At 33.4% G+C, this 19290-nt stretch overlaps 1 protein-coding gene across 3 annotated transcripts in view; it reads right to left on the minus strand.

Moving 5' to 3' along the window:
• Positions 1-3902: 3902 nt before the first annotated feature.
• The window catches only part of LOC118202595 (rho-related BTB domain-containing protein 1-like), a 102077-nt gene continuing 86689 nt past the window's right edge, over positions 3903-19290 (minus strand). For all 3 annotated transcript variants that reach the window (XM_035374768.2, XM_035374767.2, XM_085808008.1), the window contains 2 exons: positions 10392-10540; positions 3903-4234 (listed from right to left, as the gene is read on the minus strand). In XM_035374768.2, coding sequence (XP_035230659.1) covers positions 4039-4234; positions 10392-10540 — 345 coding nt within the window. In that variant the 3' untranslated portion in view covers positions 3903-4038. The remainder of the gene's footprint in view (positions 4235-10391; positions 10541-19290) is intronic.

Genomic DNA, 19290 nt, shown 5'->3' on the forward strand with positions numbered 1-19290 from the left:
AGACACTTTGGCTTTAAAATGTTTTACACATAGCTACTAGACTACCGAATAACATCTTACAAATGTAAATGAGTGGGCTTTGAAAAGAGCACAGAAGTTCTCTGGCCTTAATACATATTCATCATGCAAAGAAATATCACTTGATAAAGATATAGATGTATTTGCCAGTTTACAGCCACGAAAAATGGAATTAAGGAATATTTAAATTTTCTAACCAAAATGAAAGAGCAGAAAAATGTTTTCCATTTTTATTTGCAATAATTTTATGATTAACATAAATGGTGCATATACAACTTATAGATGTATTCAATGTCTTTACTTATATAGTTACTATATAATAAAAATGTAGATTTTATTGTTGTATTTTGATGAAAATAAAGTAAGATGAATTTTAAAATTATTTCAATATCCCATTATATATGCGCGAGTGTGCACGTCAGAAATGAAAGTCAAAACCAGAAGTACTTTCACTAATATTATTTTATTTTTGTTATATATTGTTCCCTTCATTATGCTTTTTTAGATGCTTTAATAAAGGTTAAAACGGTTAAGGTGAAAAACAGAAATATTGAAATACACATTTAATATGTTTGTAAGGTAATGTTTATAAATATGTTAATTAAATTAAATATATCCATAATTATGTTACATAATTTTATGATTATTGTTATTAAAGTATATAACATAATTATTATTTATATTCACGTTATTGGCCTTAACATAATATATTCGTCAAGTAATTATTACCTTTAAATATGAAGATGTTCTAACAGGCAGAAGAAATGTATAACCATAGGAGTCGTAAGGGGCAGCTCTCTACCTAACTAACCATGCCTGACTCAGTCTGCATTAAAATCTCTGTCTGTATTTTAAAAATAATATCTTTATTCCATTCCGAACAAATTTAAACATAGCATTCTTACTAAAAAAATAATTTACAGTTTTTTAAAAATTAAGTGTGAACCTCGGAATGCCAAATAAATAAGTAAGAGTAAATAAATTATAGTAATAATTCACAAAAATGACGAAAAAAACTGCTCAAAACCCCAAAGAACACCTGCTAAAATATCTAATCCGTGTCTTGGCTATAGGGAGTGTAACGATTATGTTAATTTTATTAACAATTAAATTTTAAGTTAAAGTTCCTTTCCTGCCAAATTCTTAACTTCATCTTACTACTTCCGGCCAGAACGTAGTTTTGGAATTTTTCTGAATATTTAATGAGGAGGAGCGATATTTAAGCCGCGAAGTCTACTTACAGAGTGAGAGAGAATCAGAGTTTCTGATTTACGCGCGGCTGCGTTTTGGCCACTATCTCTCTCAAAGCTGTTATTACGCTCGGCCGTATTCAGGCCCTTGATAAGCTTCGTAGTCAAATAGAGTTAAGGGTCCAACTAGTCCAGAATCTTGATAGCTTTGGTTATATTTCTTTAGTTAATCTTAGTTTTAGTTTAATTCTTAGTCTCTTAAGTTCAAACCCAAGTGTCGGCTTTGATTGTACACTCCAAGACGGAGTTTTGTTAAATCTTATTGGATTAATAAAGGATTAATTACCCTTCCATCTTGTCGTTTCTTGTCACACGAACTTAAGCTATTATTCGCAAACTAGTTCTTAAGATTCGTCACTTACTACAGTAACTGAGGTTTATACTAGTGAGAATCTTACAGGAGAAAGGGAACGGTTCATTCTGGCGGCTATACATTTGCGGGGAGTAATTTGCAATTTGTGCACAATTTTGCTCCCAGACGTTACCATTATTTATGTTAACTTAGTACATTTAATATTTAATTAGTTTTTAGGAACTATATCTTCAATTTAAACAAAGAAAAATATAATTAAATATATTAGTTATACTAGAATTCAAATTCTTAAAACAAAACACTTAAACTCCCGAGTAGAAAATTTCTCGATTGATTATACCATGGCAGCCGCATCTCACATTGTATAGTCAGTAAGAAGTGCGAAAATGTATTGCTACTTTTCCTTAAAACGAGTGATCATCATCTATGTTTCATGCATTTATATCCAATAGATCGTTTTCATAACTCTTGAAAACTTTTCGATTATTTAGTTCACTAGTTCATGTATGCTTAGTTCAGAGAAATGTTGTCCAATGTAGTCACCAACGGCCACGTGCGGCTAATAAATACTTGGGAATATAGTTACAGGAATAAAAGACATTTAAAAGTTTATTTTTAACTAGTTTACCCCCCCCAAAGGAATTGTTTTATTAATTATACCTGAAACTTAACGTTTCAAAATTGCATTTCTTTGCACTGAATAAGTTAGTTTTCTAAATCTATTTTTGTTTAAAAGTATGGGATTTTTTGTACCTTCTGCTGTCTCCTAGTTCCTTCTCTGTTTGCATTATACAGAATGAATTTATAAAAATTTTAAAGGGAAAAGCAAAAAGAAAAGCTATCAAAAAACTTAAAGAAGCAAACTAGTTTTCTATGATAATCAGAATCATTCTTGAGGTTTCTAAGAAAGATCAAACGAACAAAATTTTATGCTACCTTATGATCAATGAAAGTAAAGTGAGGGCCGTGAAATCGTTTATTAGTTAGGCGTTCGTAAGATTCATATACGCCCAGAGGTAAAAGTACCCACAATATTTCAGCTGTAATTTTGCAGAATTTAGTGAATGATGGAGTTGATGCTCAAACTTATAGACATCAAGCATATGATAACGCTGCTGATACTGAGGTTTGGAGACACACAGGGAAAATTAAGGCAAATGCAGGATTCGCATTTAAAATTATTATTTAATTGAGAATACATACAGTTTTTATTGCAATGTTGCCTTTTTGAAAACTTATACGATAGGAATCCTAATTGTATAATACCGCGTTTCCCAGAAAATAAGACCCTGCCTTATATTAATGTTTACAGCAAAAGAGACGCTAGGGCTTATTTTCAGGAGATGTCAATCCTGTTGGTCTCTTTTTTAAGAGACCTAATATTTTCTTCTGCGACTGGGGCCTCAACCGACCCTAATCTATTTCTTTATCTCATGGGTGATAACAACAGGTCACATCGTGCTCGAGTAGTAACAATTCTTTTTAATGAAGCAATCTTCCGAAAATATTGGCCAGCATATTCTCAAAACTTTTTGATGAAGGAATCCTTCTGATATAATGGCCATCATGTTTTCAAAACACAAACTCAGTCAAAAATTGAAACATTCTAAGATGAGTTATTGATCGCTTAATCACCCCTGGAAACAATTTAGCAGCTAAAGCGTGTATTTTCCTACAGAAGCGGCATAGAACGTACTCTCTATCTTTGGTAATCCCACTGACTCTATGCCTCAGAGATAAGAAACAATGTTTTCGGTTAGGCGAAGCCATACTCCTAAAAAGACTCATGTTTATCAGAGAAACATATTTTTGTTCATTTTTATGACATGAATAAAATAGGCACTTTTTATTTTCCGAAAAAGTAAGAATGAAATTTAATTATTCTTTGCGACATATAATTAACAGTTATCATAACTTACACCTACAGAACACATATCAACTAACAAAAATTTTCGTCATCCTCAGTTTATACTCAAAATTTTAGTATGATCTAATAGTTTCAGCGGTATATTTGCAAAAAATTTAGAGATGTGCTCCTGTTGTAGTAAAGGAACTCGTGAACGACGCTAACAATTCTAATGAATAGAACAATGATATATTGAAGGGCTGAATAAATTAAACCTCCTTTTCTTAAAGTTGAAACTATTTTGTTTTCTGTAAGAAGTAAATTTTACTTGAAAAATCAAAACATATTCTTTATAATATTTTAGTTTACACTGAGTGAAAGAATTAAAGCATATTGTATTATAAATTAATAACTTTTAATTTAAGTATCACATTTAAGATAAATTGTTTGTGTAACAAATACCAGGCCACAGAAATTTACTTAAATTAAGTTTATACACAAAATTTTATACAAGCTGCAAAACACAGTTATTTCCACAGAAAATTAAAATTACATCATAAAATTCTGCATTAGATTAAAAATGAAGAAAATCAAGAACATTGAAATAGGTGCTAATTTGAAACAGAATGTATAACTAAATTATTTGACTGCTCAGAATTTTCAGTTGTCTCTTTAGTTTTGTTCAAAGACCATAAGCATTGACTCATTTTTTTCTTTGTTGTTTTCCAGAGCAAAAATTTCTGAGGCCTCTCCTTAAGCTCCCTTTCTCTGGTACATCTTTCATAATACTCTTGTTCCTTAAGATAACTGAAAAATAATACAATATATATAGATCTATGATAAAAGAATCAAAATATCAGTTAAAAATTAGATGTAATTAGCATTGAAATTTCAATCTATCGTTTCTACAAATTTAATAATTTCAAAACATTTTCATCAATTGTCACAGAGAAATTTCATATTGAACAGCAACACTATTAAAGAAAATATTTACAAATATGCATAGCCTGAGTGTAAAAATGTGTCTCTGTCATTTTCCTGACTTTAAATTTTATTGCCTTTTCCACTTGCATCATTCGTAAAGTTGTGACAATACCCAGATTTTCCGCGTCCTTATTGTATAATGAATGCAGCTCCCGATTAGCGAAAAAACACCTGAGCAAATTTAATTGATCAGATTAGTTATGAAGCCATTTAAACATGAAATTGACTAATTTAAAAATTTCTTAAGTATGAAACTTACCTAATCAAATCTATGAAGTATGAACCTAATGAAACTTACAATAAAATGTTTCAAAATTTGCCATGGAATTACATTGGCCAAAATTGGGAAAATAACACCAAGAATATAGAGCAGTATAGTTTTGAAATTAATACAGAGAATTTCGGCGAGATATGAGATATGAGGTCTTCGGCTGGATATTATTACAACAAAACGATTGCAGCTTTAAAAAAATCTGTATAGAGTAACGCGGTAAATCAGCACTATTTCTTGATAAGGCATAATCAGTCACTGCTTCAACACGTATCCATTCTGACATTTACGTAGATGATATATATTTATGCAGATGACTAGTCTTGAGAAATTTTATTTCATGCTTCTTAAATTTGAAACAAGTCAGATTAATTCTTGCAGGAATTAGAGCTCAGAAAATACCTCTAAATTGATGCTTGCAGAGCCCTTCAGTTAACACAGACGGTATTAGATAGGCATTAATTTGAAGAAATGAATCATTACCTGTTTGACGCAGAATAGTCAAGCTATACTAGTCTAATCATCAGTACTTTTCAAACTACCTAGAATAACAATCAAACTTTACAATGACTCATAATTTAAGATTTAAGGAATACCTCATAAGTAAATATGTGTAAATCTTGCATGATATTTATAGTATGCATAATGCAATTTGGAGTCTATTTTTTTTGTTCACTAGACATATGAAAAAATATCATTATCTGCCGAGGATCACTTGACTCAGGTTACTGAGTAGTACAGTATAACCTTCATTCCTTGACAAAGTCCGCTGCTGACATCATTGCAATCTGTATTTACAGCTAGAGGTAAAATTAAAAATATTTCTCATGAATAATACACATTAATCCTATTTACAAGAGGCGATTCTGAACTATTTTACAATTGTTAGATCTTCTGAAATGCTAATCTCAATCACCATGGTGAATTTGTGGGTTTAAGCGCCATTGTCATTTGTATTCTTCGACCTGAAGTCCACCCTTTTGTCTTATTTACTCTTAACTACTTCTTCTTGTTCTTTTTTTTTGGGGGGGGGCAGTGGTTGATCTTTTGTTGTCAACCTGCATAGACCATTAAAAAAGCTGGAGAAATTACCACCCACTTCTACATGGGCCACAGTATGACACAGATACAAATATATCAAATAAGTAAAAGATTAATGCCTCTTACCCTAGACGCAGATTAAGATTACTATCTAACAATGAACAGTTTGGCATTTTTTCCTCATCATTATAATAAGCTTGTACTTCTTTATTGTAGTAAGTGATCTAATATGCATCGTATGCAGTATCGCTTCTGGAGTAACAAGTTTTGTTAAGATGAATGAAGATTTATGGGAATTTATGATATCTGTCGTTCTACCTGATTATCGAAAGAAAGGATTTCATAAGATTTATTTTCTTTCATGGTATCTCTTTTCAGGTTTAGCTACTGTTATGCATTCATATCTGTGAAAGCCGCAGTCATCAAGGAATGAATAGACAAATCGAAAGGAAATTTATGACACATGTTGTAGAGTAATTAGGTTAATTGGAAGCAGGGAAGTTGAAAAATATGCAACCCCTTCGCCGGGAATCGAACCACGGACCTCTGGAATACCGGCCCAGCGTGCTGCCGTTACACCACGAAGGCACGTTAGGGAAGTGGGAGAAATACCTTATAATGTTGCCAATGGTAACAGAAGTTACCGATTACTGTTTCAGACAAATTTAATGATATTACTGGCACAAAATAAGCATTTTTGGGAAATGCCAAAAATGAAAATGAACGCTTCTATACGTCATGGCATCGCAACCAAGATATTTTGGATATGTTTTGCACATCGCTTTTGTGATCGGAATTAGTTCATTAATATTGACTGCATGGTGGAGATGAGTGACGGGTCAGTCACAAAATGATCATAGCTCGCACCTGTCCAATCAGAAATATATTTAGTGAATTGTTAGATTAGAGAAGACGTGGTATCTGTTGTACTGCGAAAGAGTCTTTGATATTCAGGGTAACAGTCTGTTAGAGGTCATCGTTTTGGACTATAGCGCCAGAAGAGGCTGAAAGAAAGGTTTGAGCTCAACTTCTGCTTCCTTGATATAGCGGTCGCTGTTGAGAATATCCGTGGTTGATAGTAATAAGGATTCTCAATGATACCAATGGCGCCGGATACCACCACGCTTGTCGTTCGTAAATTATGTGTGTGTGATTATGGCAAAGCCTCGAGGGCTATCTGCCTAAGGGAAGGGATGCCTTCGTGAAGGACTTTCTAATGGAAACTGGTTCTATACACGTTACACATGGGAAAAGCACGAAAACGCCCATGCAGCCAGCCCGTTCGCGGGATTCAAACCTCGGACAGAACTACGAGTGTTGAGCGACTCTACCGCTTGGCCGCTGGTGGGCCGTTCGTAAATTATGACCATCTTAAATGCATATTGGGAAATGGCGCTGCCCAAAACATAGTCTAATGTGTATGCGACCTGCACTACAAGTCAGATTAGAGCGAAACTCATGAGACAAATGACTTGTTTAACCTCGTACTAAACTGTTTACATTTAGGCGTCCATTGCAGTCTGATGCTTGATTGTTCAGTGTCAAGGGAATTTTTCACAAAAACGATGCTTTCATGCAATTTTTATTTAGAGGCCTGGGAATAGTAGAATCGTGCAGGTAGACAAGAGCATATTGACAGCAGTGCTGTAATCTAGAGCGAACTTTCGAAAAGAGGCCCATCTCATCTCGTAGTGAGCATCTTCAACTGCGTGGCGGTGACAAACGCAATAGTTTATATCCATCACCCCGCAAATGAGGTTTTTGTTATTTCGTGGTGTCAACATATTTAGGGGTTTACCGCTAGAATTTCAGCTTTTCTGGTTTTCTTCAATCCACTGTTTTCATGCTCTTGTCGCTGTCTTAGCATTATGGTCCATACGAGCCGAAGTGTAGCAGTATGAATATCAACATTCACTCCAATAGTTCATTTCCCAGAACTCTGCAATTTGTCAATAGATTGCCTTTTGAAGTCAGCAGGATATGGTGATACCTATGGGTCATTTATTAGCCCGATGATGATCATTGCTGCCTTTATTAGTATTTACATCAAGTATGGCGATCTTGTATTTTGATAAAAGACACTCCTGATTTGGCGAGAAAGCTCTTCTTAGTGGGGTCGACATAGAAAATTTTGTTCGCAACAAGTCGAATGAGTGCAAAATAATTGTCGAAAACATTAATTCTAATGGTGTATTAATTATTAATTATTATTTTGTTTTAATTATTGTTTACTGCTGTGTTGAAAATACAATTCATAGCTATAAAAATTCTAGGAATAAATGACTAGTTAATGATAATTTATGACTAAAATGCATACTGACATGTTCATTGTTCCTGTTCCTCTTACATTTCATAAGTATTATGTGTAAGCCTTTGTTAAATGACTTGTTAATTTCTTTGTAAATACACTTGTACCATAGTCTAAATTAGAATATCTATCTCTCTACCCCTTGTGGGGAATCCGCTGCAAAGTTGTCGTTGATTAGAAGGCTAAGAACCGATGGGTTTCTCCATTCCCAATGAATGCTTTTGAGCAAGTAATTGATCAGTGGGGAGGATTTAGGTTTTCTAGTGTCCTAATATCTGACCCTCACATCTAATAATTTCAGAGTTATTCAAAATTTAACTTTCTTTAATCTCATTTAATTAAGTTTTATTTTCAAATAATTCTGTAATTGCTAGCTATAACTTAAACACATTTTGCTAACATTTCGCAATAAATTACTCTTCTTCGATACTAGCTTCAACCAAAAAAATATAAATCCCTCTTCAAGAAAACATTAGTCAAGATCTGCGGATTTATTTTATTCTCAAAAGACAGAACTTGGATGGTAGTTGATTACTATAAGTAGTTGATTACACTAGGACTATCTACAAAAGAGAAGGTTTAGCTTCTTGGAGAATTTTTTAAAGGATATTTGCTTGTATTCATATTAAACATAAGAAAAAATAACTAGCATGAAGACCTCGCTAAGCCAGAGATAAAGTAATATATATTCATTGATAAATTTTATTTTATAAATGTGCAAGCCTTGTGCCCACAAAAGTCTACCGTATCCACAAAAGGCTTTACCCAGCCTTCAGTTTCGCAATCGTTGGTTTTAGACATATGCTTCCCCCTACAAAAATAATTCAAATCACACACAGATTAATGTTTTCGTATTTTAAATTAAAAAAATACATAAAATATAAAATCTAACATTCTGTAAGTTTCTCCGCTCCGTATATTTACTTATGTTTAGGAACATTTTGTACTCGTTGTAAAAAATAAAACACAAAACTTTTGACTCTCGTACGACGAAAATTGACCGAGATATTTAATTTCAAAATTTGCGATTTTTGACGGCATTTGAATTTGCATTGAGAGGCCACTTAATAAATATGTTAGAATAGTTCGAGGTTGATTTTCCCCCCTTAAATATAATTTAATTATACTTTTTTATGATTTTATTCTTGTATTTAATTTACGACTTTGTTGCATTTGGTATTCCCAAAGAATTTTCGCAAAAGTAATTTTGAGTTTTGAAAGTCTAACTATACGCTATTAACATTATCATGGAGTTTTATTACTTAAGAATCATAACCTGGTGATCATATAAAAATTCATTAGACCATAAATATTTTTAATTTTTAATTAATACAATAATATTACTAGTTGACTACCTACCAATATAGCAACGTTGCCTGGCAGTGTTGTCTAGAACAGCCAGACTTTGTGAATCTTCATGAAAAAATACCTACTGCTTAATATATTTCATTGTAATCTACATAGAAAATGCTCACTACTTAATCTCTTAACATCAGAAACCCTTTTCTAAACTAATGTTTTATTTTTAATTAAGTAGAAATGCAAACCTTTCGCTCTTCAGTTTGTGTATGTATCCAGAATAGGATTTTCGATTTAATTACCAAATATCTCCGTTAATATTTATCGTACGGGAGTCAAACTTCTTGCGTTTTATTTATTTATTTGTTCCATTTGTTTTCCTATGTATAACGAGTACAAAAATTTCTTAAATATAAGTATAGGAACCGAAGGAAGGTATAAAAAGTTAGATTTCTTAATTTTCAGGTAGACTTTTGTGGGTATGGTTATATTACATTAATATTATTCCTTTTTGGTAAAAATGTATGTGTGTGAAATAGCAATTTTATACATTGCACCTGAGAGCATAGCCTAGCATTTTGGTTTAGAAAATGCTTGAGCGATGTTATGTGAATTGAGAAGAGCTTCTTTGTGGATTGTTGATCAAATGCATTGAATTTTGAATTACAGAAAACTATGTCATTTTATTTCGCAGTCTGATATATGTACATTTTCTATATTTTTTTTACATTCTAATTTACGTATTATTGACATACTTTAAGGTATACAGAATTTTATGAATTATCCTTCGATTTTCACACAACTACATTTATTACATTCATTAGTCACCTTCAGTCGAAAACAAATTTATGAACCAAATTATTGTGATTTGTGAATTTTATATTCTATTTGTAACAGTTTTGTTAACATAGCCTTCCTATATATGAAATATTCGAGTATATTCTGAAATCGTCTACATTTCCTAGTTCCTTTAATTCACACATACAAATTCTGTATGAAATTTTCCACTTTTCCGAGTATTTACGTTCATCAGATTAGGAAAGAAAGAAAACTTAACTTACTGTATAGGAGGCCATCTATTTTTGTTTAAATAGGCTTGGTTATCTGGATGCAGGCTGCGTAATAATTTTGGAGCACTCATAAAAATACTTTGATAATGGGTTATGATGTAATACTGGCACCACTCAGAAAGCTGATCTGCGTTATGAACCTAAGTAAAGAGAAAATTACAAAGGTACACAAAGTGCTTTAATGTGTTTGTTAACAATTGACATATAAAACTTATAAAATCACAGTTGTAATAAAATTAATATGTTGCTTATACATCAGAAAACTTTAGGAGGAAAAAAAATCATTCAACGTGCAGTATTCACAATAATAAAACCAAACATGTACATGTACTCATTTAAGTAAGTACTTGTATCTAAAAGAATTTGTATCGAGTTCGGCTTCAGACATAGGCGATCAATTCTTATGAAGACATCAGGCAAGTCTTTACGAACGACAATATCTAGAAGGAGCAAAAAGGATAAACTATGTATTAAAGCACTCTATTGTGTAATTAAAGCCAGCTTATCAAAGCAGTAACTTCACAGTTAGTGTGAAGCATGGGGATGGAGTGATATATGAATGTCGATAAATGAAGGCTGAAACTTGTAAGATTGTTATAATTTTACATAACCATTTATTTTATGATTTAGATCTTTAGTGTCACTTCTCCTTTCCTGTTTCCTTACAAGAATGAAAATTTAGTCTCGAAGTATTTAAGCTAAGTGTTTTGGAATGTAAGTCAGAACGTGTTTCTGCCTCTCGAAGCTACGTTACTAGGTTTCGCTAACTCGTATGATTATAATCTTCATCTTTGCATTATAATTTTAATTTCCGATATTTAAGTTGTTACTACGGTGAGAAATTTTGAGCCAACTTCACGTTAAATCAATTGTGTAGCCTTTGCCTACTAGACTCAGTTTTAAATTGGAAATTGACTTCTACTTTAAGTTATATCGCAACAGGTGGTTGGCTGATCCTATTAAGCACGAGACATGCATTTTTATGGGTTTTTGATTTAATAAAAATGTTACTTTTTAGCCTTCTGACGTTTTGGTCGTTACCATTAGACGTAGTAATGATTCGCTCCAAGTTTTTCAGGAGTTTGGATACAAGTATGTTACCAAAGAATACCAAACTGTATAAACTATAGTTATTTCTTTGAAAATGAGAGTGTCTCTTTTATTATTATTTTTTTTTTATAATTTTATCATTATAAATTTAGCTTAGAATAGCTTGTGTTTCTTTGGAATAAATAGCTCCTTCTTTACATTTTTAAAGTTTTTCAAACTGATTACTTTGTAACTGAATCAGAAATCTTATTAACGTTTTAAATTTTATTTTGCATCCATACTGCTACATTTATTTCGTATTTGCGCTGTAATTTTGCTTTGTGTTGTAATCAGTATTCAAAATATTTAGAACAAAATAAGTGAATGCTCGATTATGGATATACCGAAGAAGTTTCAGAAGATCCTGGAAAACATATTCAGAAATATTTCTTCAAGACACATACACTTAGCCTTCACTAAATTCATTAAGTTCTTCTTCATTAAATGCTTTGAGCAGCGCAACATGCTGATCATTCATATACGATCCCGAAAAACTGCGAAAATTTGCAACGGACTTTAGCACAACTGACAGCTAGCAGTATAAGTAACCAACCATCAGTCCGATATAACTACTACAGAGATAGCCATGGAGCTGTGCAAATTACAAGATTTCATTTCTGGAGTAGAAAACAAGACGAAAAGATGTAGTTTCCTTCATTTACATATACTCTTGTCAATCATGAGCATCACTACTGCAATGAGATTCGCCCAGACCTAGGGGCCCACCAGCGGCCGAGCGGTAAAGACGCTGAACACTGGTAGTTCGGTCCGAGGTTCGAATCCCGCGAACGGGCTGGCTGCATGGGCGTTTTCGTGATTTTCCCCATGTGTAACTTGTATACGAGCCAGTTTCCCTTAGAAAGTCCTCCACGAAGCCATCCCTCTCTTTAGGCAGATAGCCCTCGTGTGCTTTGCCATAATTGAATAATCCAATCCAATCCGCCCAGACCTAGACCGTCTGGCAGCGCATAACAAAGATTTTATGGTCTCTTGTGCCAGAGGCAATCCCGGGAGGCCGAAACAAAAAGACCAAGCTTTATCGAAATTTAATATGTAGCGATCACACAGCTCGGGACAGATCTGACAGTACCCTTTCAGTCCCGGCCGAGCCTGAGCGGATCACCGTATAGAAGATGATTCACTGTGAATGCAGCCAATATACTGTCCACTGCCAACGTACACGTTACGCGCTGCTAGCTTGGGAAGGGGTGGCTTGATTAGCCGCGAAAGTGAGATAGCTCCATGGAGGTAAGGATGAAAGCAGACATCCCCCTCCCACTACGGTTGAAGCTGTGGGCTGCTGAGCTTTGGTAGCCAAAGGAGGTGCGTTTTGTTTACATCCAGATCATGTTGACAACGGTTTGGCAGTACTTCCGCGCACGACAGTTCAGCGCAAATCGAAAAGCGGAGACATTTCCGCATAAAAGAAACATTAAATACTGGATGAGCGGATTGGTAGTAGCAATTTATATCGTTTAGTAGCATTTCCACACAAATCACATCTTGTTGTCTTTTGATAACTTCCAACAGCGATTTTAATTGTGAATTTATTTTATAAAATTCTAAGCTACTGAGCTACAGAAATATCGATTTTAGAAAATGTTAATGTTACGTGTAAAGAATGATAAATACCTTAAAGTGCCTTTAAAATGTCAAAATATCACAAACGTATAACATACTTTAAAGTTCAATTTCCTTATAACTAACTGGTATAAGCGTAAAATTTGCATACTTCTTTCGATACCTCTGATAGTGTATTTGCTAATTTTCTTTTATGTTTCAAATATTAAAATGTTTTAAATAGTTGTTTTAAAATATCAAAATGTTTAGTGACTAAAGCCGCGAAACACTGGTGGTTCGTCTGAAGTTTCTATTCTTGGCGACTGAACTGGCTGGTTGCATGCGATTTTGGTAATTTTTCCTATATGTAACACGAATACGAGAAAATGCTCTATAAAAATGTTACACGAAAGCATTCATTTCCTTATGCAGAAAGCCCTTGTGGGCTTTGCTTTAGTTAAATTGACTGATAAAAATACTGTATTATCAGCGAGACGTAATATAAATTTGGAAATATCTAATAAGAGTTTTGATTCACTAGTGGCCGAGTGCATAAGAACAATAAACGTTGATAGTTCGGCCTAGATTCTATCAGGGCGAACGAGCTGATCGCAAGAGTATTTTCATAGTTTTCCTCATGTGTAACGTGAATGCAAACTAGGCTATCTTTAAGAAGTCATCCACAAAGGCATCTTTAATTTTTTTTAAATACCCTAGAATACTCTGCCATAATTTAATAAACACAAAATATTTCCTCTAATTTTATCTTTAGACAAGCTGTTAAACTATCTGGGCCAGCGAATAGAATTCCAGTTCAAAACTTTGCGACAGATTCGCCAAATTCTTTTGACCGCACTTGAACGTAGCTCACAAACAAGCAAACATATCATCCTTTAAGAAAGATTTAAAATCCTTGTAAATCAGCTTTAATTTTTTAATTGAACACTATTTTGAGCAATATGTTATCTCTTGTTAATTAAAATCCTCTGAAACGTTTACTTTTTGTAGTGTATAGGACTACTTTTCGATCATTCGTGCTTTCCAATATTCTGTGCATTAATTAACACGGGTAATCAGAAGTTCAGTATAGATAGTTTCTGAATTTCTCTGGAGGCAGCAATAACCTAAGAAATCATTCAATTTCAACTCAATCAACATCGTTTGTCTAACACTGAAATAGGAGATGAATGCATGGAATCCAACAAATAAAGCATGTTAAACTGAAAATAATTTCTCGATGGTATCATCTAACATCGACTGATGAGCTTCTGATGAGTATATGCTATGAATGCGACTTTGTAGTTAAATGCTTCTCGATTTAATATTAATTTTATGTACGGCTTCCGAATGACCATCTAATGTTCTTGGCTTTATTTAAAGACATAATTTAGAGGTACTGGTTTCCAAAAAGTCAGGAAAAACCACAAAAACAGCATTCACTCAAAAACTTACTCGTGGTTATGAATGAAATTTAGAAAAGTTATAGAACTGATGGAAATGTACACATTGATACACAAGTTCAAGAAATTTACTTTATGTGCTGTACTAATACACTAAGGAAAATGATATAACTTTAAGAGGTACATAGGAATATAAATAATGTATTCACATGTATTAACTAAAATGCATTTTTATGGAAAAACTAGCTTCAAGAGCTAATAATTAGTGTAATTAGTGTGTTCTGAAATGTGTTAAGAATTGATTATAACATTGAAAAGATGCATGTAGTGTAAGTGGAAGGTTTATTTATACAGCTAAATATTGCATTATGTAAATTTCATTTAATACTGCAAATAGGCAACCTTTTAATATCTTTTGAACGCCATTTTAAATTTTTTGTTCTTTCGAAGATATTTATTCCTTATAGGTCAGATGTTTAAAAGCTACAGAGAATATACTTGTACATGAGGGTGATTATATTCACTCAAGACAGAATGTTTTACAATACTAATTTACAGGAGTTAAACGTTAACCTTTCTTTTTCACATGATATGTGGAAAAATATGATATTATGTAGATACCTGCATGGCACAGACTTTATTTATATAACACTATTATATAGATTCTATGAAAGGTTATACAGCATCCACCTGAAGGTAAGAATGCTTTCGTGAAGTGGCACGTATCCTCGTTACACAAGGGAAAAACACGGTAGCACCATGCAGCTACCCCGTTCGCCAGGATTCGAGCCCGAGGCGAACTATCACTGTTCAACGACTTTACTATTTGGCCGTTGACTGACCCAGATACGTATAATCAGATGCGTCGGCAATTCTCAGACTGTGCATCTAGACACAGTGTCAGATGTGTCATGTACATCTTTGCGAGTTTGTTTCATTATAACACTATTATACAGATTTCGTGTATTATTATTGAATTTATTATATTATTAAACCACTGTTTATGTTTTAAGAAATACTGATCATTTTCAGAGATGGTTATCACAGGATGGTAGCATGCTACTATATTTTTTGTTACTTTTATTAATTTTCTTCAAGAATTCGTCTTTCTCCATTCTTTCCCATAGAACAGCTATGTGTAAGTGAGTTACAATAAGCTGCAAATATGTATCTAGTGGGTTGCGGTGCTAAAATATTTGTAAAACATTGAAATGCAGCATGTTATACAGATATATACTATGGAGATACAATGCTAAGTAGCATGCCTCCTTTCACCATGGTTAACATAATTTTGATTAATATAGTTCTGTTTCTATTATTTCATTTACAAGCTTTGTAAATATTGATGTTTTGAGAATTTATGTAAATATTTTATAAATATATTTATATGGGCATGTGCAGAAAATTTCATTGGTCCGTAAGCTCGTAAGTATTTAAAATTTCATATTTTTATTTGAACTGAATGCCATTAAAATTATTCTACATATTTTTGTTTTGTATCGATATAGTTCAGCACGTTTTATTTGCACTATATATACTTCCACAAAACGAGCATAGATCTATTGGTTTCTTATTCTAAACTTCGATTTCATTCATTAGGCTTCGTTCAGACGATTATTTTGTTTGCTCTGCGATTTAAGGCATAAAATCCATTAAGTCCATTCACACGTGTTTAGCAGGGCTTAAGCCACAGCCAGTCAGGGAAGGGGAAAGTTGCACATGTGTAAACGTGCAGCTGAGCGAAACCATCGACAGGTGTTTGCGTGGCTGTGACTGGTAGTACTTATACCAACTGGGCATAAGGTTGAAAATTTAGAACTCTTCGTCAAAATCCTTATATCAGTTTTGGTGACGTATCGAGGTCTAATTACTTAGCAAAGAAGCTCAGCTTAAGCCTGTTATAAATTTAAAACAAAAATGTGAACAAAGCATCACAATGGAAAAGTGGCTATTTCAAATAAGGATAAAGCAGATATATATTCGCTGCACCCTTTGAAACACAATTTACGCCAAATGAATGGCCACTTGATAACAGGCCTTTGAACTTTTCACATTACTACGTGTATGTGACTGGCTTAATTCACCTTCCGCTAAAAATATTCCAAAATTCGCCACTTCTGCTGAAGTTGCACAAATAATTAAAAAAGAAGCCGCGTGAAGGGCCGGAAAATTATGGAATAACAAACACTGCGATCAAGAAACTACCTCCTATTATTGTTTGTAAATTGACAAGCATTTTAAATGCATGTATGTTTCATTCCTACTTTCCAAAGAAGTGGAAAAGTACTAACGTGATTCTAATCATAAAGCCTGGTAAAGATCACACAAAACCTGATGCTATCGTCCGATCAGTTGATTACCAGTGCTTGGAAAAATTTATGAAAAGATATTACTTTCTCGTATGCAACCTTATCTCAGGTCATTACCGCCCGAGCAATTTGGATTTCGAGCCAAACTTTCGACTACTAAACAACCAGTCAGAATTACGGAGTTTGCTGGCTCTGCGCTCTATAATAAACAGTGCGTTGCTCTCCTCATGCTAGATGTGGCGAAAGCATTCGACCGCGTCTGGCATGAGGGGCTTATTTCTAAATTCTTCTCCTGTTATTCTGACAGAGAACTGCTTCTTACGATTCACTCGTTCATCACTAACAGAACATTCAGTGTTTTTGTTAATGATGGGAACTTTTCCGAAAGATTTCTTTTAAGCATTATTCCATAAGGCTCCGTCCTAGGACCACTTTTGTATTTATTCAATGCCGCAAAGTTCCCACAAATTCAGCCAAATAATTATATTTTAGCCCGAACGCCTGAGCGGTGAAATCCGCAAATGTGAATCATGCTGTCGGTAAACTTCAAAACTTTCTTCCCTACATTGAAAAATGGTGTGCTCAGTGGAAAGTTCAAATTAACGCGTCCAAACCACAACTTCTTATTATTCGGAAACGAAAAAGGAACGTTCCGCTCAACCAGACCTTGCTACGTCAGAAAAATTAGTTTAAGGATTTTGCCTAAATGTTCTAATTTTCAACTTTATGCCGCTTGTATAAGAGCTGACCAAGCTCAGCGAAGCAAACACTAGGCTACGGTTTCACTCAGCTACACATTTCCGCATGCGCAACTTTTCTTTCCTGATTAGCTGACTTAAACCTTGCTAAACAGGTGAAAATGGACTTAATGGTTTGGTTTGGTTTATTTAATTATGGCAAAGCACACTGGGGGTATCTGCCTAAGGGGAGGGATGCCTTCGTAGAGAACTTTTTAAGGGAAACTGGCTCGTATACACGTTACACATGGGGAAAACCACGAAAACACCCATGCAGCCAGCCCGTTTGCGGGATTCGAACGTCGGACCGAACTACCAGTGTTCAGCGACTTTACCGCTCGGCCGCTGGTGGGCCAATGGACTTAATGACTTAAACCACAAAGCTTTGTGACGAAAAGCCGTCGTCTGAATGAAGCTTTAGTTTTGTATGCGGAATTTTACGGGAATTTGCCCTAAGAGCACACACATTTTAACTGGTTCTTCTACTGATTTTTATATGAATATAAGCTAACAGTATAATTCTATAAGTTACGTTTACTATCTTTTACAGTGATTTGGCTATTTAAGGTGATTTGTAACATTTTTCAAATGCATCAAAAATTAGGTTCTCAATAATTGATCGCTAGGCCAATTTGACATACATACGTAATTTTTTTTATTTATTTTAATTATTCGATAATGCTATGAGAGTGTGAAGCAATTTATAAAATAAATTCCATTGTTAGAATCTGTTTGGAATCGATTTAGATCAGCAATTCAACTAATAATATTTAACTTCTTATTAGCAGTAATAGCAACAGTAGAAAGGTAGATTGCATGTTCACTGGACATTGAAAGTTGATTAAAATGTTAGCTGCTGAATAAATACGAAATGTGAATATTTAATACTTTAGAAACTGAAAAGAGTTACCTAAAAAGGAAAGAAGTCAGAAAAGGAATATATATATATATATATATATATGTGTGTGTGTGTGTGTGTGTGTGTGTAATAATCAAATTCCATAGTCAAGAATACATTTAAAATTCTAACTGTATGTCCATTTTATTTTTTAATGGCGACGGTCTCTTATTTCAAAGTACGTGGAATTAAATCCACAGCCCCGTAGTCAAGTTGTTTTTCCCGCCTATTCTACACGTACAGTTATAGAATGTTCTAGAGATATTTAAAGCGAACTGGAATTGCTGACGTCTTTCTTGGAAGCTCCGCCTTTCCAGAGGCTATAAAAGGGCTCGCAAAGGAATATCGGGGTCTTCTCTTTAATGTAACGATGCAGTAAACTTCATACAAAATGTTATTAGTAATTCTTTTTTATTTACTCCGGAAATATGATTTTTGTAACTGCTATTTCTCCTGACCAATAATAAATGGATCCTGTTTTTTAAACTTATCGTCTGATAATTTAAGCTACGACTACATCTATATTTCTTCACCAATCTATTTATTCCGAACAAAAGCTGGTACATCATACACACACACACACACACACACACACACACACACATATATATATATATATATCATGTGACTTTATATAACAAAATTATGAATTTAAAATGCAAATTTTATGAAAAGTGATTAAAGTTTTGAAGTAAATCTTTCTAACTATTTAAGTAAATGTATACAATATGCTTTTTATTGTAAAAAAAAATTAAATAGAAGTGTGCTGTAAAATATAATACACTGAGGTAAGCTTATTATTTAATACATTTCAAAATTTTCCATTTTTTGAAATTTTAACAATTTCAAAAAATTTTAAATATTTTACAATTCTGAATTTAATAAAAATATGCTGTA

Source organism: Stegodyphus dumicola, chromosome X1 (genome assembly GCF_044657685.1).
Source record: "Stegodyphus dumicola isolate Sdum_Otavi_A_Nest chromosome X1, ASM4465768v1".
NCBI classification, from domain to species: domain Eukaryota; kingdom Metazoa; phylum Arthropoda; class Arachnida; order Araneae; family Eresidae; genus Stegodyphus; species Stegodyphus dumicola.